Consider the following 22,140-nt stretch of genomic DNA (forward strand, 5'->3'; position numbering starts at 1 on the left):
TTTGGTCTCTTTGCCCTTAACCTGGTACCACAGTGATTGACTTGGCCTGCTGGACCAAGTTCAATTATCTTACCCATTGTACTTAACCCCTTGGATTCAGCATCAATGACAAAGAGACTGTAACCTTTGGGCAACACCACTGGTAATGGAAGCCCCCTTTACTGCAACCTGTGGATACCTACTTGGTCCTATTTCTGTCTTTCTCAGTGGAACCAATCTTATTTACTCTACCCCAGACCAATCTTATCTACTCTACCCAAGGGATCTCAGCAGGAGTGCTGAAAGGAATATCTACAAGGCAAGGACATAGAAAAGAATGAGACATAATCCTTGTCTTCCAGCATCTTCTTAGGATCTAATCAAGCAGAGGAAATCATCCCAGGCCCAGCCCCATTACCTAATTGTTCAGAAACAAGTAGTTTTTCCATTTGAACAATCAGGATGGGAATGAGACAAGCTCTGCATTTATCACACACATTCCAATTGAGGCTATACAAAAACACTGAGCAAAAATCCAATTTTTATTATTCATTCAACCACTGTTTATTAAATACCCACCTTGAGTGAAGAACACCTGAGGAAGTACATGGAGAAGCAAGGCTGGAGTTTGCAATCCAGCAAGGGCGGAGTGACCGCCAAATATGCAATTTAATACAATGCGTTGACAATAATGGTACTGCAGAATGGAGGATAATGAGAGAAGCACAATGAGCTAAGATCATTTCTGACAGTATGTCATTCCCTAGCTCAGAAACTTTCAGTTGCTCCTCACAGAAGCCTCTTCTTCAGCCTGTTTGTTATTCAAAGCTCGACACAATCTGGCCCCACCTTGCATATCCAGCCTTATCTCTTATTATTTCCCCATATGGCCAGACTGAGCTCCTCTCTGGTCTGTGAAGTAGACGGCTTCTTCCGGACCCCATGCCTCGATTCTCTTGTTAATCTTTTTAAGACTCCCCACCTCCCCCAACTGGCTTCCCCACTCTCAGTCCCATCTCCGCCCACTTCCCATCTCTCCGTGAAGCTACTCCAACCCACACCAATCTCTTCTTCTTCTGGCCTGCCAGGCATTTATTGAGACATTTATTTAGTCCTCTCTTTCCACAGTGATGTGTTTTAGGAAAGAAGCATCTTGGAGCAGGGAATAGAGTTGCTAGATTTGATATCAGGAAGACCTGAGTTCAAATCCTGTCTCTGACATTTCCCAAAGCTATGTGACCATGGATAAATCACTTACCCTCTCTTTGCCTCCCCATCGACAATTGTGATCTCTCTTGGTAAAAGTGCTCATCTGTCTTCAAGTACCCACTCTCATGTTCCTGGAAATTGCCTTGTAAAGGAGGGCCTATTTTACCATGGGAAAAATGTTACATTTGGAGGGTTATGTTACTGACCAAGGACTCAGCATAACATAAATCACAGATATGTCGTCCAATAATGTCAGAGAAGCCAAGATAAACTATAAATTTCTTGGGAAGTAATTGAACTATTTTAAAAGATTGCATTTAAAATGGTAAAATTATGTCCCAGATTCTAGAAAACAGGCTCAAGACTTAGGCACGTGTTGATTTGAACAGGACCCCCAGTGTACAATACTCAACAATACTCAAGTTTACATAGAACATAATTTTTAAAAAACCCAACAAAACTAACCCAAATAGTTCTACTGCATCATGACTTTTACCAAAGGCTGAATAAGCTTTAAGTTTTTAAATTAGAGAGGCAGAGTAGTGCAATAGAGAAAAGGCCTGAGAGACAAGTAACCCTCTAATTCACATTGACTGTGTGACCCTGACAAGTCACCTAACCTGTGAGTGTCCCAGGCAACTCTCTGACACCATAAGTTGTAGAAGTGTTTACCCATCAGCATTGAGGGAGGGAGTTTCATTGGCAGTTTTGTACACCAGTGAATCCACTGGCTTGCCCTTAAAAAATTCCTTTAATTTACTATAATTTGGTTTGTGTTTTTAGAATTTAGAGTAGCTTTGGTTGGGGGTGATTTTGATGGTTCATATTTCTTTTAAAAAAAAAATTGTCCAGGGAAGGCTGGTCGTGTCTTGTTTTTCTTTTGATAACAGTTTCCCTTTAGTTAGCAGAGACTTTCAAGATCATTGCTTTCTGTGTTCAAAGTAGGGCTTATTCTTTTCAGAATTCCCCATCAGCACTGACATATTTGAAAGCCTCACTGAGCACTTTACTTGGAAGGGCATGGGGAGAAGGAGTCTCTTGATTCTGGTCTTGCTCACATTTGATTCTGTTCTTCCTCCTCCCCCTCCCCCCCTTTAAAACAAAATCCTGGGCAACCTTGAAAAGGAAGAAAAATCACAAAAATTACTTTATTGAATTGCATTTGCTGCCTTCATCTCCTTTTTTCCCTCTCAACAGGAGGGGAATGTATGTTGGAAATAATGTGAGGGACAGATTAATAAAAGAAAAAGAAGGAAAAATAAAAGAAGAAAACCAAGGTTTTTTTGTTTTTTTTTTTTGAAGGGAAGAATTAAGAGGTAGAAATATAGTCATGCCCCAGAAATAAAAGAAAAGAGCATCAAGGAAATATTCAAACATATACAGAAAAGAACAGAAGGAAGTTCAGAATGGGTCATGGACAGGCAAAAAGGAGTTCTGTTATAATGTTATATGTAAATCCTCTTTTCTGTTTTTTATTTGTATTTTGAAACATTCATTTTTGTTCAAGATACTTTTATAAGTCGAAGGCTGCTAATATTTCTGGTTAATTTAGGGTCTCAAATTGGATTCTTGAAATACCAAAAATCATATAAAAATTAGAAGAAAAGTAGATCATATGCATTTCATAGTTATGGATAGGAGATGAATTATTAAACTAACAGGTTAGAGAAAATTAAAAATAATAAAATTATTTTGCTTGCATGAAACTGAAATAGTTTTATAAAAATACAATTAATGCATCTAGGATAAGAAGGGAAGCAGTTTAAAGCAGAGGGAGGGGAACCATTTTATCAAATTTCTTAGATAAGGGTATGTTATCCAAGAAATATAAACAACAGAAATGTACAAAACCAAGTCATTCCACAATTGATAAGTGATCAAAGGATATGAGCAAATATTTTTCAAAGGAAGAATAAAATAAAGATAATAAGAAATATTAATAGTTATTATTTATAAGAAAAGTAATTAATACTACTAATAAGAAAAATGCAAATCAAAAAAGTTCTGAGGTTTTACCTCATGCCAGTAAAGACAAAAGAAGACAAAAAGACAGAGGGGCATTGTTGGAAAGGTCGTGGAAAGACAGATGTATTATTCCTTTTGCTGGAACTTCAAACCAGTACAACCACTTTGAAATGCAATCTGGAATTATACAAATAAAATGGCTAACATGTCTATACCCTTAGACTTAAAAATTCTATAGATAGGCATGTGACCCAAGGAATTAAAAGCCCCATATATACACAAAATTTTACAAAGCAGCACTTTTTGTGGTAGCAAAGACATAAAAACAAAATATCCATTGATTGGGGAAAGGCTAAACAAATTGTGGTGCATAAATATAATGAAGTATTACTGTGCTGTAAGAAATAACAAACATGATGGATGCTGAGACGCATGGAAAAACATATGTGAACTGATGCAAAATGAAATAAACAGAAGCAAAAAACCCCAACTATAAACATTGAATACAGTAGAAAAAAAAACAACACAAAATACTGAAAACAAGTGTTGCAAAATTACAAAAAATAAATATGATCCCAAAAAAGAGAAATGAGAAGGTAATGTCCTCCTACTTCTTTGCAGAGGTGGGCTGAGGAGAAGGGGGACGGTCCACAGGGTTTTTTTGGTATATTGATTGTTTCTTTTCTTTTGTGGGATAGCTATCTGGGAGGGGGAAGAGAAGGGACACAGAGGGAAATTTACATGACATGAAACCAAAAGTTATTAATAAAATTTTATTTTAAAAAATCCAGTGGTGGCACAGTGGATAAAGCACTGGCTTTGGATTCAGGAAGACATGAGTTCAAATTTGACCTCAGACACGTGACACGTACTAGCTGAGTGACCCTGAGCAAGTCACTTAACCCTCATTGCCCTGCAAAAAAAAATTAAAAATCCAGTGAATGCAAATATTTCTGTTAAATTGAAAGTTTTAAATTAGTTTCTGGTTGGGACACCAACCAGAATCAAGGATCTGTGATTTTGTCAGCCATGGGGAGTTCCTGGTATAGAAACTCCTTCCACCAAACCAGGTATAACTTGTGTATGACTTTATAGTAAATGGGTTTTAGAAAGATGCCTGAGTTACATAGACACTAAGTGGCTCCTCCAGGATCACGCAGTGTATGTGTAGAGTGAACATTCACTGAAGAAGAGAATGGTTGAAAGAGATTTGTATGGTGAGGCTGTGAATTTCTTATTGCTCCTAAATCTTACTCACATGTGTTTAACTCTCTACCCCCCCCCATTAGACTATCATCTTCACCTCTTACCTTTGTGAAACACAGGATGTGACAGTTTACAAAACTCACATAAATAATTTCATTTGATCCTTACAACACTTGTACAAGGGAGTCAGGGCAGGTATGCCATAATATGGTGGAAAAAGGGATTGGAGGAAGTAAATTAGAATCCTGGCTCTGTAATATTTATAGGCAGCTGTCACTTAACATAAGTGGACCAGTCAGCAGACCAATTGTTTTAGTTATGTGAATTTGCCCGCTGGTCAGCACATATTCAAGAACATGCTGGGGGCTGCGAACAGAGAAACAAGAGCAGGAGGAGGAACACAGAACATTTTATTTGTATTTAATTGTGTGACCTTGGAAGAGTGACTTGGATATTCTGGACACCGGTTCCCTCATCTGCAAAATGAGATTCAACAAGATTAACTCTGAGGTGATTTCAGCTTCAAATCCTATGATCCCCTTTGACCAAGGCTTTCCCTCTAAGGTTACTTTCTGTACGCTCTCGGTTTGTATCTTGTATTCAACTAGTTATTGTCTCTTTCCCGGAATGTAAGCTTCTTGAGGGCAGGGACTTTTTTTTTTACCTTTACATCCCCATTGCCTGGTAATTAATTAGTAAGCTTAATAAAAGCTTGTTGATTGGGGCAGCTAGGTGGCACAGTGGATAGAGCACCGGCCCTGGAGTCAGGAGGACCTGAGTTCAAATCTGGCCTCAGACACTTAACACTTACTAGCTGTGTGACCCTGGGCAAGTCACTTAACCCCAATTGCCTCACCAAAAAAAAAAAAGCTTGTTGATTAAGAGGTGGAGGAAACACAGCCCACGTGAAATGAACTACTTTTCTTTGGGAATCTTGTGAAACAAGCTAGTAAACAGCATTGGCCAGACTAGTAAGTAGGCCCTGGAAGCAGGTCTTCTCTTTCCTCTGTAACACTTAACTGCAGTCTGTCCCTTCCCCTTCATTTATACATACCCCATTCCTTCCCATGTTGCCCTCCATCAAACAGAGAACGTTGGGCACAATTCTGCATACACTGGGTTCTCAGCCAGTGGCTGGCTTAATAGAGGAGGAGAATATTTTTGAAAAACCAAATATAGGGGCAGCTAGATGGCGCAGTGGATAAAGCACCAGCCCTGGATTCAGGAGGACCTGAGTTCAAATCCAGCCTCAGACACTTGACACTTACTAGCTGTGTAACCCTGGGCAAGTCACTTAACCCTCATTGTCCTGACCAGAAAGAAAGAAAACAAAACAAAACAAAACAAAAACAAATGCAGGCTTTGTTGCAAAGGGAGAGGGAAATAGGACTGGGAGGTGATATTGATAAGATCATAGATTTAGAGCTGAAATCATCTACCTCACTTTTACAGATGAGGAAACTGAAGCCCAGAGTGACTTGTGACAAGTGACTTACCCAAGGCCACACAAGTAGAATCATGTCAGAGGAAAAATCTGAACTACGTTCTTTTGACTCCACAGTCATTGCATCAGCAAGAAATAGCCACCATTGCTTCTAGCAAGAGCATTGCTCTTCCTTTTCTAGGAGTGCGTAGCAGGTCAGACCACAGCTCACTCATCACTGACTGATAATGGAGCCTTTTCTTCCTCAAAACAGGTAGTTAGGAGGCACAGTGGATAGAGCACTGGCCTGGAGTCAAGAAGACTTGAATTCAAATCCAGCTTGTTAGCCAAGGGACTGGCTCTGAGACTTGATTTCTGTCTGCCTCAGTTGCCTCAACAGTAAAATGGGAATAATAATAGTGGAATCAAATGTATGTAAAAGTGTTTGGACCATACTAGATACTTAACAAATGCTTATTTTGTTCCCTCCTGCATCAATCCCTCTCCAGGTACGAATATGGGAGATCCCTGAGGGTGGTTTGAAGCGGAACATGACCGAGGCAATCCTAGAACTTTATGGACACAGCCGGAGGGTGGGGCTTGTGGAGTGGCATCCGACCACCAACAACATCCTGTTCAGTGCTGGCTATGACTACAAGGTGAATGTGGCTCCTGCTGAGATAGACCTTAAAACTGAGGAGGAGTGGGGGGGAATCTCTTATTATCTCAGTGTACTACATTAAACCTTTAAAAGCCTGTCAATACATTTTCTCAGGCAATTCTCACAATTCCCTTGTGAAACAGACAGGACAGATGTTATTTATCCCCATTTTCTAGTTGAGGAAACTGAGTCCCAGAGAGGTGTAATGACTTTTTTTGTTGTTTGTTTTTGTTTTAGTGAGGCAATTGGGGTTAAGCGACTTGCCCAGGGTCACACAGCTAGTAAGTGTTAAGTGTCTGAGGCCGGATTTGAACCCAGGTACTCCTGACTCCAGGGCCAGTGCTCTATCCACTGCGCCACCTAAATGCCCCGGTGTAATGGCTTTTAAAGGTCTCACAGCTAACTAATGATAGAATCAGGACTAGGATCTAGGACTGCTGCCTTAAAGATGTCCATGAGCAGTTAGATTTTGCTAGATGGAACCAAATCTAACAGAATCATCTCTGGAGTACCTGGGAGAAGTGGAAACCCAGCATATGCCCAGCCTAGGGGGTTTTTTGTTTGTTAGTTTTTTTCCTTCCTTCTTTGCCTTTGTGCTTCTTCGTTACTTGCCTATAAAAGAAGCTAATTCTATTGAAACAAAGTTGTGAATTTTTTTTTCCCATCTAACTTCATGGACCCCCCCCTTGAAATGTATCCACAGACCCAGGAGGACTGTGGACCTGAGGTTAAGAACTTCTGATCCGGGGAATATAACAGAAAGAGCCGTAGAGTAAGAATCAGATCTGGTTTCTGCTCCCATTTTCATCACTAACTTGTTTTCTGACCTTAATTAGTCTATTAAACCTGTTGAGGCCTCCATCCCTGCATCTGCAAAATGGTGATAATAATACCTTCCTTGCCTATCTCACACGAGGATTTGGGAATTAAATTAAATAATGGATGTGAAGGCACTTTGGAAAGTATAAACAGCAATGAATGTGTATTTTGACATGAGTCACAAGATATCATTATTTTGATTTTAATTATTACTATAATTACAATTATTGTTGCTGTTTGTTTCCTCATAATCAGCAGGATGGGGAGGGGGCTAACTCCCATGTCTGTCTGTCTGTCTGTCTTACTTGTTGCTCCCCACAGGTTCTCATCTGGAACCTGGATATCGGAGAGCCAGTGAAAATGATTGACTGCCACACAGATGTGATCCTCTGCATGTCCTTCAACACAGATGGTAGTCTGCTTTCCACCACCTGCAAGGACAAGAAGCTGAGGGTGATCGAACCCCGTTCTGGCCGAGTTCTTCAGGTGCTGAGCTCTGCCCAGCAGGAAATAATCTCCCTGACCTTGGATGGTGTGGGGGCGGGGGGATAGGGGAGAGAAAGGTGAACACTAACTGATCTTTCCCTACTCTCCTTCCCCACTCCCTTCCCTCTATCCCTCCACTGAATTACCACTTTTGTCCTCAAGCTGGCTGGGGCAGATCTAGGTGAGGGCATCTCCTCCAAGTCATTCTGGTTGGCATATGTCTAAGTGGTCAGTAATCCCAGGTGTGGGAGGACATTAGTTGGATGTAAACAAAATGAGTGTGCCTATAGTGCTGTCTGTAGATCAGTATAGTAAAGATTTTTTCATATACACACACATCCTCTCACTCCCTCATCACCCTCTACAGAATTTCTCTGGCCTAATTCTTGGAGCTTAGTATAGACACTGCCTTCAGAGGCTAGCTTCCTTTCTCGCAGGCTGCGGTATTTTTGGCAGACTTCCACTCAATCAGAAAATATCTGTGGAGAACTTACTAGATGGTTGGGCTGGACACAAAAGCCTTCTCATGTTCTGTGAGCAGTGTCTGGGGTGGCCAGGGTCATCACCAGGGATGCGGGCTGGGGCAGATGCTCCTTAGCCTCCCCGCCCTCCCCCCCCACACACACACACACATACTCAGTTTCTGGCCCACCTCTTTAAAAAAAAGGGGGGGGGGATATATGTTTAATCCCTGAGTCCTAATCTGTTATACTATCATGACATTGAGATGACCTTGTGTTCTGAGGCTATGCCAGAGGAATACAAACCTTTGGTGGGTCCTACCATTTTGGAAAGGTCCTCAACTGGCCAACTGTGTTGTCCTTATAGAAGCTTATCACTGGGATGGTCCTAGGGATAATGGATTCTTTGACCAAAACAGCTCTGTCTAGGGGCAGCTAGGTGGCGCAGTGGATAGAGCACCGGCCCTGGATTCAGGAGGACCTGAGTTCAAATACGGCCTCACACCCTTGACACTTACTAGCTGTGTGACCCTGGGCAAGTCATTTAACCCCAGTTGCTTCACCAAAAAAACAACATCTCTGTCTACCAATTAGCCAATAATTATTTAGCACCTACTATATGTGCCAGGTCAGATTGAAGCCTAGCTTTATCACCAACTTCCTTTGTGACCCTGGACAAGTCATTTAATCTCTCTAGGCCTCAGTTTTCTCATCTGTAAAATGGGTGTGATGAGACAGCCTCTGAGGTCCCTGCCAGCTCCAAAGTGCTTGTCCTTAGGAAACACGGAGATGGGATGGGAAGGGGGAGGATCTCTCCTACCCACTTTGCATGGGTGCTTGGTTGGAGGGGAGCACTATGGGCTAATTGCATCATGACACTACCTCCCTCTTCACCCACCCCCTGCCTTCCTAAGTCCTAGCATAGTAGGGGAGTCTCAGAAGAAAACTCAGCCTACCTGACTTGGTCTTTCTCTTTGTCTCCCCTCCCCTTCAGGAAGCCAGTTGTAAGAACCACAGAGTAAACCGGGTGGTATTCCTTGGCAACATGAAGCGGCTCCTCACTACGGGCGTTTCCAGGTGGAACACCAGGCAAATTGCCCTTTGGGACCAGGTCAGTGAGTACCTTTTGGGCTGCTGCATTTCTCCCTCCTATCTACCCCATTCCTTTTCTGGACAGGGGGAAGGAACAGTGGACTTCTGGGTTCTGGGTGCCTTTGAGCTTTTGATGAAGTGCTGGAGGGTCTGGAATAAACTGGGCCTCAGTTATCACTTCTGTGACATAAATGGGTACCACATAGTATGAGAAGTTCAAGGAAGATTGAAGAAGATGGCTATCCCAGAATAAGATGTCAGGCTAATATTCATAATATAAATAAACAGAGAAGAATGATCAGTTCTCAAAGCTAATGATGACTGAATGATTCAATTCTCAAATTATGTGCAGTAACCCAATGAGGAAAGAGGTCTGGATAATATGAAATGGTAAATAATGAAAAAAGTAGTTTGATTTTGTTATGTAAATATAGACCTTCTTATTCATGACCTTTTTACCGGGTCCTAACCCAGCCCTGGCTAACCTGTATAGTGGAGACAGGAGATTGAATAATCCAAGGTGATAGGATGTGGCTAGCTCAGAAACTCTCTTGGGGATAGCAGGTAGAAATGAGCACGCTTCTGTTTGATGCAGAGCTTCCATGCTTAGCCAAAACCATAGTCCTCTTACCTCTTCACAGAAACAAGAGTCTCCCTCTTCAAGGTTTATAGTCATCTACCTATAGCTCTAATTTGTTCTGCTAATTAACCTCATGAAGGCTTGAAGGATCTAAGGAAACTGGCATCCCCTGTCCCTCGTCTCCTGGAAGGTCAGTAAGGGTCAACCAAAGCCTTGGTTCCAAGCCTGATAACTCACTCAGGATGGAGATACTATGGTATAGAGGAAAGAAAGAGTGAGATACAGGAGACCAGGATCTTCCACTAACTTGCTTTGTGACCTTCATTCAGCAGGACAATTTGTCAGATGAGGAAGTTGGACAAGATGATCTCTATAGTACTAAATTCTAGTACTAAATTCTTTGATCCTGTCATAGGAGAAGGGAAGGGATGGGGGCGGGGGAGAGAAAGGAGAAAAAAGAAAATGGAAGTAGAGGTAGGAGGAGCAAGGAACAGGACAAGAGAGATGGGAAAGGTTACCAAATTTGGGCTAAAGGAAATGTTGGCGATGATGAGCTATGCAATGCTGGCTCATTTACCAAGCATCTACAAGAAATCAGCCTGTAGACCTAGGGAATCAGATTGGAAAGAACTTCAAATGATAGCTATCTTGGTCTAACCCTCTGCTTTCAGAGGTAAGTTCCTATTTCCATTTCACAGTGAAAAGCTCATCATTATGTTGGCCATGGGGTGATGAGCTTGGAGGCCACAACTCGTCTTGAAGACCATCTACTGGGTCATAGAGAGCTTTTGATTTTTATTGAAAGGAGTTCCCATACCAATGAAGTCAGAGATGAATACAGAAGAATGTTTGAGAGCAGAGGGAACTTACAGGTCAAATAGCCCAACCCTCTCATTAGAAGGACAGAGGACTTGAACCCAGGTCTTTCTCTTGGTGAAGTATTTGTCACTATACTGCTGTATTTTTCACGCTCTTGAAGACACATTGCACATTTCTGCCTGCCCGCAACTAGCACTGCTACCTACAAACACCCTTTTATCATTGGGTCCTCAGGGGTGAGTGGGGCAGGCTCTTGAGTGTGCTATGGATTTCTCTGAGCCCTACTGAGACCTAGGAAGCAGGAAGACATGGTAAGGATGACAGGGGCTGAGGACAGAGTAGTTCAGCAGTTCAGGGTGACTCAGAAGAACACAATGGAATCTGATGTGGAAAGAGGGCCAGCCCAGGAGCCAGGAGACCTGAATTCTAGGGCTTGCTCTGCCATTAACTGGGATATTTGCAGCACTTTAAGGTGTACAAAGTATTCTACATACATTATCTCAACTTGAGCCTCATGAGCCTTCCGAGAAGTATTTGTCCTTGTTTTATAGATGAGTTTGACAGCTAGTAAGTTTCCAAGGTAGCATTGGAGCCCAGGTCTCTCTTGACTCCAGACTCAGAACTTCTTCCTTAAATACTGTTCACTAATTAGCTGCATGACCCTGGGGAAGTCACCCCAAATCATATGGGCTTTGGTTGCCCTATATGCCACACGAGGGACTTGGACTAGTTGGCCACATTCCATAATATGAGCAAGGTAAGAGAGTCAATTCAAGTATAGTTTTTTTTGGGGGGGGGGGTAGGGCAATGGGGGTTAAGTGACTTGCTCAGGGTCACACAGCTAGTAAGTGTCAAGTGTCTGAGATCAGATTTGAACTCAGGTCCTCCTGAATCCAGGGCCGGTACTTTATCCACTGCACCACCTAACTGCCCCTCAAGTGTAGTTTTTACAGGACATTTTACCCTATGTTGTTTAGCACAGGAAAGTTGGGAAGCAGCATTTGATTCTTCCTTGCTTGACCTGTAGTTAATAACCTTCCTCCTTGGAAACCCCATGGGCCCCCGCCCCAGAGCATTTTGTTTTGAGCCTTTCTAATGGACTTTTCATATAATATTTGTATTAGTTACCTCTGTTTGACTCTTTTCTGTCTCCTGAAATGTAAGTTCTCTGAAGGCAGGGGATATGCCTTATCTAAACTCTGTATTCCCCCTATATTGTATTATGCTTTATATTGATATGATATTGCATGTAGAAATGTTTGCTGGGTAGATGGATAAATGGATAGCTGGATTGATGGACGGATGCATGGATATCTGGGGCGCCAGCTAATGCTACCTCCTTTTGTACAGGAGGACCTAGCTATGCCTCTCATTGAAGAAGAGATTGATGGTCTTTCTGGACTCCTGTTTCCCTTCTATGATGCTGACACACACATGCTGTATTTGGCAGGAAAGGTAATATCTTTTGAGAGCCACAATGGGTAAGGTATAGTTATTCTTTGGAGGGGACTGAAGGTGCATAGACTGCTACTAAGCAGGCACCTCCCCATGAGTACAGCCCCTCTCCCTCAGCAGTGAATTTTGTCTTCAGTATTTTAACTACCACACTGGCACCCATCTCCATTTTGTAAGATCACCATCTGTAAGGGGCTAAAATTCTAGCTAGACTGTCTAAAAATCTAATGAGTGGTCACCATAAATTAGAAGCTGTAGCAAGAGTTTAGACTTTTAAGTATTTATGAAGATGCATTAGGAGCTAGTGATCAGAGAGAAAGAGGCCAAGATTCCTTCATCTATCTATCTAAGGAAATCAGCATCTCTGCTCTACTCCACATGAAGTCCCGGGCACAAGAGGAGAGCTCTCCTCCTAGGCTTCTCTCCAAAACCTCCTGCAAAACCAGAAACAGGGCCGACCATGCACACAGCCCCAAGCTAATTGGCTGGCAACTCTGATTGACAAGTCTAACAGGTCCTCTACAGATACAAGTTCCTGGACACCAGCCGGCCAGCTTCTGGACACTAAAGTCACATGTCTTCCAAATCACATGCCTTCTCCTCATGGCGGAGCTTCCCTACAGCATCTCTCCAGTAGGGGGTGCCATACCAATTCTCACAATTTAAAGCATTGACCTCTAACCTCTCTGGCCCCTACCTTTGTTCTTTGACAAACTCATTCATATTAAATTATTCCTTGTGAGAGAGGAGCTGTATTTGAAAGAGGACCTGCCTGAGGGGGCAGTGCTTAACCCAAAGGGATCCTCTAGAAGGAGCAGGATTCAGACATCAGAGACTTAGGGAAGTATTTCTACTCTAGGGTGCTCCTCAGTCACACCTCAGTAGCATTCTCACCTGGGGAAGGCAGTTAAGTTACCCCAAAGGAAGTAGGATTTCAGGTGCTATGATAAACCAGTGAACAGGAGATAGAGAATTAGGTGCAAAGGGGCCTTCCCATTGCTCTTCAAGCCACACCTCATAGGTGAACCCCCATTCTGCCCATGTATAAAATCTCCAAATGTTTCTGTCTAAACTGTGGCCTCCAACCTGAGTTGTAGGTACTGGACAAGATAGAGTCTGCTTTTTTTTCCCAACACCAGGGCTCTTTGTCTACACCTTGAAGTGTCCTGAGCTCACTCAGAGTTCTAGATAGATTCACCTGGATCCTTCTCTTCCCCCAAGGGACTAGAACCAGGGGTGGGCTGCAACCAGCTGCGACTAGCTCAAAAAAGCTGATTGTTAAATTTTCAGCGTGGGCATTTACTTGGAAATTGGCAAACTCTAATAACCAACCAAACAGACCAAAACAAAACAAAAACAAACAAACAAAAAACCCAGGACCTGATTTTTTTTCTTTTGCTGATAGTCAAGACTTAAGAAAGGGATAGAAAAAAAAATAATAATGCAGATTAAATTTAGAGAATGTAGTGTTGCATTTTTTTTTCCTGGAGATCCAGTTGTTAAACATTTACCATCATACCACTTCCTAGAACCCAGGAAGAAACAGATCCTGGAAGAAGATAGATGCTGAACACAGGCATAAATTTACTTCCAGCTGCATTCCCATGGTAGGACTGTGAGACAGGGAGGGTTGAGGCCCTCTCTCTTCATTGTGATTAGCAAAGGATTAAGGGAGATTTTGGATCATGTGGGTTGGGAGGCAGACAGTCAAGACAAAGTAACTTCCTGGCCTTGGTACTCGGACACAATGGGAAACATTCTGATTGGTGGTTCTCTGCTAGTTGTACCTGGGCTTTGTCTTCAAGAAACCAAAGGGGAAGGGGTTACCTCCTTGAGAGATAAAGGAGAAGGATTTAGGATTTGAACCCATGTTCTCTATTTTATTTATTTTTTTTTAATGAGACAATTGGGGTTAAGTGACTTGCCCAGGGTCACACAGCTAGTAAGTGTTAAGTGTCTGAGGTCGGATTTGAACTCAGGTACTCCTGACTCCAGGGCCGGTGCTCTATCCACTGCACCACCTAGCTGCCCCTGAACCCATGTTCTCGAAATCCAAATGTCAGAAGGGCATGACTTCATTTAAGTTCTTTCAGTGCAAAAGCCTGTGCCAGGTTTTGAGGGAGAATAGTACATGACCCCTGCCCTCAGAGACCTTCCAATCCAGTTGGAGAAATGACACATAAAAAGGCAAATAGTACATGATTCAAGTAAAAACAATTATAGAATTATTACAAGGTGGTGTAGTTAATTGCCAAGTGAGTGATGCAGACCTGTTCAAACCATTCAGCCTGAGGAGAAGGACACACCCCTGTTATCAGCCTGGGTGATCTCTAGGTTCCCAGGGCTGAGCAATAACTGAGGCAGAGAATCAGAAACAGGGATCCCCTGGCTGGGCTACTTTGGAGCAGGGAATATTCAGGATGTCCTGAGCCCCACTGTCTCATCACACACTCTTATCCTAAAGGAGGTCATCAGTTATTAGCATTTTGGGGGTACCTTCATCTGAGCAGATTTTTCCTGGTCTTATAGTGTTAGAGGACCTATGAATCAGGTCTTTTCATCACTTGTTCTTCCCCATAAAAAGGCAAGAGGGGGGGTGGCGGGGGGGGGGGGGCGGTGCAGCTAGATGGCGCAGTGGTTAAAGCGCCGGCCCTGGATTCAGGAGTACCTGGGTTCAAATCCAGCCTCAGACACTTGACACTTACTAGCTGTGTGATCCTGGGCAAGTCACTTAACCCCCATTGCCCCACAAAAAAAAAAAAAAAAAAGCCAATGGGGAGAATCCTCCGCCTTCCCAATGCCCCTTCTTCTTTGAGGCACAAGGCAAACTCTTGGAAAACTGTTAGAGTCTCCAACATCTTTGTTCTTCTCCCTTTCCCCCTTTTCCCCCATCACCATCTTCACCTTCCCTATTCCTCAGCCAAATCCTGCTCTCAGAAAAGGATTTAAAACTCACTCTCACTGGGGTATAAATAACTAATGACAGCTTGAGGATTTCTCTTTCCCTAGACTCATACAGTTAGAATTGAAATAGATCTTAGCAGTCATTTATTCCAGCTCTCTCATTTTATAGATAAACTGGGGCCCAGAGAGTGGACCCAGTGACTTAACCCAAGATCATACAGATTGCAAATAGGAGAACTAAGATTTAAACTCAAGGGCTCTGATTCCAAGTCTAGTGCTCTCTCAACTCCTGAAGCCTAGGGATGGAATATAGGGGTACAAGTTTTTATTAGGGAACAAAGCCTTAAGCTGAAAGGATACAGTCCTAAGAATTGATTCAATCTTGGAGGTGTAGTGTTTTGCTCAGGCTCACTAGAGCTTCCCAGTGCCTCAGAAATCACTTAAATATATTCTCCTAAATCTGGGCCTAACGGGGAATCCATCTCTAGTTATCAGCAAAGTAGGAAACGTCATCAGGTTCCCCAAAAGTCACTGTCCTACAGCTTCCCTGCAGCCAGTGGTCTAGAATGACCTAAAGTCCTCCCCTACCCCTGTTCCACTTTTCATCCCCGTATCTTTCAGGCTGTTGGGGGGAAATGGGAATTTTAAACCTTCCTCTAACCCATCTGCTGAGATCATGGAGCCTGCTCTCCTTCTTCCTCCTCCTCCTCCCCACTCGTCATTCTTGTTCTTGTCTTGCAGGGGGACGGGAACATCAGATACTATGAGATTGGGCCAGAGAAGCCATATCTGAGTTACCTCATGGAGTTTCGTTCTCCAGCGCCACAGAAAGGTCTGGGTAAGGGCTTTCAGAGCGGATCCCAGCCCCTCCTCAAGGTCACACAAAACAAGCAGCCCCAAATGGAACTGGTCCAGTGGTACCTCACTAGACAACACAGCTGTCCCATCGCTCTGTTCGTTCACAGAGATAGGGGCTGCACCTGTGATTTCACTGGGAAAGGGGACTTCCAGGTGAACAAGCTACCTCTACCAATCGGCCGGCATCTTTTCCACGACTTACCTTTTTATTGAGCTTCCAAGAATGCTTTTGTCTAGGGCCGTGTAGCTAACATTGATCACAGATGGGACTTAAACCCAGGCCTTCCCAGCCCCAGGTGTGGTCTCTCTCCATTTGCCAAGATGCTTCTTGGTATTCATAAACATGAAAATGTTAGAGCTTAAAGGGTTCAGCCAACCTGCTTATTTTACACATGAGGAGACCGAGGGCCCGACAAGAAAAGCAAAGCAACTGGCCCCAAGGTCACACAACTAGCTACTGGCAGGGTCAGGATGGGAGGCCTCTCGTGCCCTGACTTTTCCTATTGCTTCTTTATAGGTAAAAGCAAGCAAAACATAGGCAAATAGTGTGAATCCTCAACATTACCTTTGCTATTCCAACATGGGATCATCAAGGCTTTGGATTCCAACAGAAGTAGATTTTTGTAATGTTCAGCCCTCAGATAGCCCTGGGGGTCACCAGGCTTAAAGCAAACCAGTGGGGACTCTAGTTTTATGGTGGGGTTTTTTGGGGGTAGGGTGGAAAAGAGGGTGCCAAGGAGAAGGGGAAATTGGGAAATTCTTCCAAAGCTTTCACATAAGCAAATTAATCAAAATAATACATTTTAAGTTATAGGATTTAGAACTGCAAGGGACCCTTTAGTTCTACTCCCTAATTTTACGGGGGAGGAAATAGAAATCCAGAGGGGAATTGACTTGCCCAAGGTCATGAAAGTCACAGAGATGAGATTCAAACCCAGGGCCCCTGATGCCAAATCTGGTGCTCTTCTCACTGCACCTCTCTGGGGAGAATGACATATTGGCACATTAAGCCAGCTCACCTGATGATCCATCTTATCTGGCTGCTTTATTGTTCTACTTAAGTTCTCACTATGGAGCCTTTCCTATCAAGAAAATATTTACAGGACCAGTGAACTCTTCCCTGGGAGTTGTTTTTCCTTTCACTGGTTAGTGTTAGAATCTCATGAATCTTGCTAGGGAATAAAAAACCAAAAACTTTTATCCGATAGTCCTAAACACAAGAACAGTATCGAGGGCCTTCTCTTTGTGTGTATCTCCTTTCTTCTATCCCCATTACTTCTCTTTTTTTCTCTCTCCCTCCTCTCTTTTTATAAGTATTCCTCATCTCTCTTACTCACCCCCCTCAGTCTTATATACACAAACACACACAACAATAGCTAGCTAGAATTTATATAGAACCTAATATATGCTAGAAGGCACTTTTCAGATATGTCATTTGATCCTCAAAACACCTGTGGGAGGCAGGTGGTATTATGATTTCCATTTTGCAGTTGAGAAAAGCGATAGATGTTAAGTGATTTGCCCAAGGTCACACAGCTAGTATCTGAAGCTGGATTTGAACTTAGGTCTTCCTAACTCCAGGCCCAATGTTATATACACTGCACCATCAGAGAACAGTGGAAAAGGTGTGTGGACTTGTTTTAAGATTAAAGGGAGGGGGCAGCTAGATGATGCAGTGGATAAAATACCAGCCCTGTATTCAGGAGGACCTGAGTTCAAATCTCGCCTCAGACAGTTGACACTTACTAGCTGTGTGACCCTGGGCAAGTCACTTAACCCTCATTGCCCCGCCCCCCCCAAAAAAAAAGATTAAAGGAACCTCTAAAATGTTACTTCTCTACTTCTTTTTTCCATCTATAGAGCCCAGGGATAGCCCTCCAAGTTTGCAGATCTTTGGAGAAGTTCATCCATTCATTCTTCCATCCATCCATAAAACATTAAGTGCTTTCTATGTGCAGGGCACAAGAGAAAATGAAGGCTTAATTAAGACATTGTACTGACTCAAATCAAGTAAATCAAAATCAAATCAAGTAAAGGGCTTACTTTGTGGTTGAGAGCCACTATACCTTTGCCACTCACTGGCTGTGTGACTGGGGGAGTAAGTTTATTAGCCTCTCTGTGCCTCAGTTTCCTCATCTGTTGAATTAAGGTTTTGGATTAAATAATCTCTAAGGATCCTCTCAGCACTAAAATTCTATGACTCCAATCAGCCTGTCTTGGAGAGCTGGATATCAGTAGCATTTCTGGCAGCTTCTGACTTAGAAATGGGTCCTCATCATGTGATAGCTGAGCCTGATAAGCATCTAAATACTCCTTCCTGTACTTCTGCTGACCCAGGGTCAGCATCTCAAGAACTTAAAGCAGAGTTCCCCTCTTCCCTTCCCTTCCCTTCCACCTCTCCCTTTCCCCAGCCTCAGGAGGTGGGGAGGGAGATGTGGTCACTTGGGATTCCACTGGACATGAATACCTATGCTCCCCTTCCACAGGGGTGATGCCCAAGCATGGCCTGGATGTCTCAGCTTGTGAAGTGTTCCGGTTCTACAAGCTAGTGACCCTGAAGGGCCTGATTGAGCCCATCTCCATGATCGTGCCTCGGAGGGTAAGTACAGGTTCTGTCATGGGGAAGAGAGGCCACCTAGACACTCCCAATACCTCAGGCACTGTGGTCATCTGCCAGCCAACAGGTCACAACTTGAACAGCAACTATGTTAAATAAATGTTAAATATGTTAAACAGCCCTTGTGAAATATGATGCTGATACCAACGAAGGAAAATACACAGTCTCTGAGTTGAAAGGGCTTATAATCAAGTGGGGTGGGTGGGGAGGGGCTTGACTGGTTCATATGAATTCTCCTGGGCTTAGGGAAAGGCTTTCCCAAGATCCTGCAGCCCTCTGCATTATGGGAATTTATTGGTAAATCAACAAGTCTTTATTGAGTACCTACCTACTATGTGCTCATATCTGCTACCTCTGTGGGGTATACAGAAGAAATATAAGCCATGCTCCCTGCCCTCAAGAAACTTAAGAGTCTAGCTAGGGAGGCAGAACTAAAAAAAAACCCCAAACCCTTCAGTGTCTCCTCATTGTCTATAAGATAAAATACCAATTTCTTAGTCTGGTTTTTAAGGCAATCCACATAATGGTTCTGACCCAAGAAATAAGAAGCCTTATTTTGTATTCTGCTTTATTATTCCCCTTGGCTATGTTCTAGCCAAATTGTGATATTAGTTATTTGCTACCCTCAACACTCTGTCTTCTGCTTCTGTAAATATGCATCCGTAGCTCCCCACCCCCACCCACCCACCCTCCCCCAACGCCCAATTCCTGTATACACTCTATTCTTTTTCCCTACCTCTTAGAATCTTTGTCTTCTCAAGCTCAAGTATTAAATGTTCCTCCATGAAGCCTTCCCTTATCCCTTTAGTTATCAGTGCTTTCTACCTCAATTTTTCTTGCCCTATTTGTGGAAAGTGAGGGCAGGGAGTGTTGGATGCATCTTTGTGTCATTGGCACCTAGCAGGCAATTAAGGAATATTTCTCGAATTGAACAGAATTGGGAGCTGAATTGAATGGAGTGCAAAAAACTGAGAGGCACAAGCAATAGGGCATAGAGGAAATTGGAGAAAAGAAGATACCACTTTGGCCAGGAAGTCATTCATTCAATAAGCATTTATTAAGCACCAACTATGTGACAGAAACTGTGCTAGGTGCTGGAGATAGAAATATAAAAGTGAGATAGTTCCTGCCCTCAGAGAACTTCTATGCTACTGGAATTCAGAGAGATGGAAGGGGTAGGGTGGAAACTATATACCAGGTATAAATATAGAGACAGGAATGACTATGGTGTCTTTGGGAGATGGTGAGGAAACTTCTCACTTTTTCAGATTTAAGATATAAGGGGCATCACACACACACCATAGGAAGATAGGAGTAACTTCCCCATCCCATTCCTCTAAGAGTTGTGTTCCTCCACTCCACTATTTTTTTTTTTTTTGGCGGGGCAATGGGGGTTAAGTGACTTGCCCAGGGTCACACAGCTAGTGAGTGTCAATTGTCTGAGGCTGGATTTGAACTCAGGTCCTCCTGAATCCAGGGCCGGCGCTTTATCCACTGCGCCACCTAGCTGCCCCCACTCCACTATTTTTTAGCCCAGTGAACAGTCAGGGGTTGCTCAGGACTTGTTCTTTAAGATGGGGACAATTGGCCAAGGGAGAGCTTTGGCTGGGGTGGGATGAAGGCTTGGCTCTGGCATCAGGTAGACTCTTTAATCATTACAAGCTTATAGGACATTAGAGCTGATGGGACCCTTCAAGACCATCACCTTCACAAACACTGTTGAGCTCTAACTGTCTTCAAGGCCCCGTGGTAGGCACAGTGGGGTTATAGAGGTAGAGGGGCCACAGTCTCTTCCATCTAGGAGCTAACAGTCTACCTGAAGAGGCAAGATATTTATACACATAGAACTAAAAATAATAACACCCAGAAGTGTATGATGTGTCTCCTCCAATAAACTATAAGCACCTCGAAGGCAGGAACTATTGTTTTTCTTGGTCTTTGTGTTCCCAGCACCTTGCACAGTGATGAGCACAGAATAAATGCTTCATTAATGCTTGTTGATTGGAAAAAATGAGAAGTACAAGCACTGTGTGCTTCAGGTCTAAAGATAAGAGAGAGATGAGCTCAGGGATCCGAGTGGCTCCATAGAAAAGACAGGATGTGAACTGAGTTCTCTCTGAAGGATGGTTGGCAGGGAAGACTCCTGATCAGCTGGAATGCAGCATTCCCCTAAGTAACCTTCTGCAGCCTGCCTGCCCTCCCCTCCCCCATTTGCTGGCCTTTCTGTTCTCTCTCATCTGTAGTCAGAATCTTACCAGGAAGACATTTATCCCATGACCCCAGGAACGGAGCCAGCTCTGACACCAGATGAATGGCTGGGAGGCATCAATCGAGGTAAGACTCTAAAAGGCTGGGGTTTTAGATGACCTCTGCTCTGACCATCTCTCTGCTGGGGATCACCGCTCCTTCTCAAACACCAGAAATGGGACTACCAGAGCTTTCATTCCTCAGCCCTCTTTTCCAGGGCAACCGGGTTATATCTGGGAGTTCTCCCAGCTCCAAGTAAGCTCTGCTAAGTTAAGTCTAGAACCAATTCTACCCATGGATGAGTAGGCTGGCACCCAGATTGTATCATTTCAGGGACCCCATGCATCCCCCTACCCCTCTGAACCACTCTGTTGCTGACCATAACTTTGCCCAGTGTACTTCCCACAGGCCACATGGGGTACAACTTAAGGCAAATTAAAATTTTGTTTTGAGAAGTCCACAACTTCTTCCTTTCACCCTTTGGGAGAACTGGAAATTAAAGAATAAAAAAATAAAATGTTACAGAAGACAGAGAGATTTTAGAAGACCATCTGGCCCAAGGGTTCTTAATCTATTAGTGTGTCATAGACCCCTTCAGCAATCTGGTGAAACCCTATCTCAGAAAAATGTTTTTAAATAATCAAAGAAAGTTCTAATGGTAAGATGAATTTTTCCCCACCCAAGCCCACAAACCACCTGAAATCTTTCCATGGCATCTTTGGACGCCCAATGAAGAACTTCTGATCTAGTCTACCCCACCCCTCTCATTTTACAGGAGAGGAAACTGAGACCCCTGAGAGCAGATTGGAATTCAGGTCTCCCAATTTCTATTTCAGTGCTCTTGAAACTATTTCACATCAGAGTCATAACTAGCAATTTTTGCAACCAGGACAAGTGACACAAGAGTGGGGCCATGGTGGGCTGAGAAGGAGTTCACTTGAAGTATGAGGAGGAAATTATAGGGTACCATGAGGCAAGTTCTGTCAGTGCCTTCTAAATTATGGCACCCTGAGTCAAAGTCCCAGCTACCCCATCCTAGCTTTGACTGGATCACACTGAACTTGTCAAATCTAAGGTACAGATCTATGCATGTTGCTCCCCTGCTCAAGAAACTTCCTTGGCTCCCCACTTTATAGGACTAAAGACTTAGAGCTAAAAGGGAACTTAGAGGTCATCAAGACTAAAAGCCGTCATTGCACAGATGAGAAAACTGAAGCATATGATACCTTGTCCAAGGTCACACAACTAATGCATGTCTAAGGCAGGATTTGAACTAAGTTTTTCCCTGATTCTACATGCAATCTATACCCCCATTCCACATTGTCTCTAGGATAAAATACAAACTCATTAGCCTCACAT

At 43.3% G+C, this 22,140-nt stretch overlaps 1 protein-coding gene across 3 annotated transcripts in view; it reads left to right on the forward strand.

Annotated features, from left to right (window-relative positions):
• Positions 1-22,140, forward strand: part of CORO2B (coronin 2B) — a 232,775-nt gene that overhangs the window by 200,446 nt on the left and 10,189 nt on the right. For all 3 annotated transcript variants that reach the window (XM_043986428.1, XM_043986429.1, XM_043986430.1), the window contains 7 exons: positions 6,292-6,441; positions 7,584-7,748; positions 9,204-9,320; positions 12,051-12,155; positions 15,801-15,897; positions 18,404-18,516; positions 20,778-20,868. In XM_043986428.1, the coding sequence (XP_043842363.1) occupies positions 6,292-6,441; positions 7,584-7,748; positions 9,204-9,320; positions 12,051-12,155; positions 15,801-15,897; positions 18,404-18,516; positions 20,778-20,868 (838 nt within the window). The remainder of the gene's footprint in view (positions 1-6,291; positions 6,442-7,583; positions 7,749-9,203; positions 9,321-12,050; positions 12,156-15,800; positions 15,898-18,403; positions 18,517-20,777; positions 20,869-22,140) is intronic.

Source organism: Dromiciops gliroides, chromosome 2, assembly GCF_019393635.1.
Source record: "Dromiciops gliroides isolate mDroGli1 chromosome 2, mDroGli1.pri, whole genome shotgun sequence".
NCBI lineage: Eukaryota > Metazoa > Chordata > Mammalia > Microbiotheria > Microbiotheriidae > Dromiciops > Dromiciops gliroides.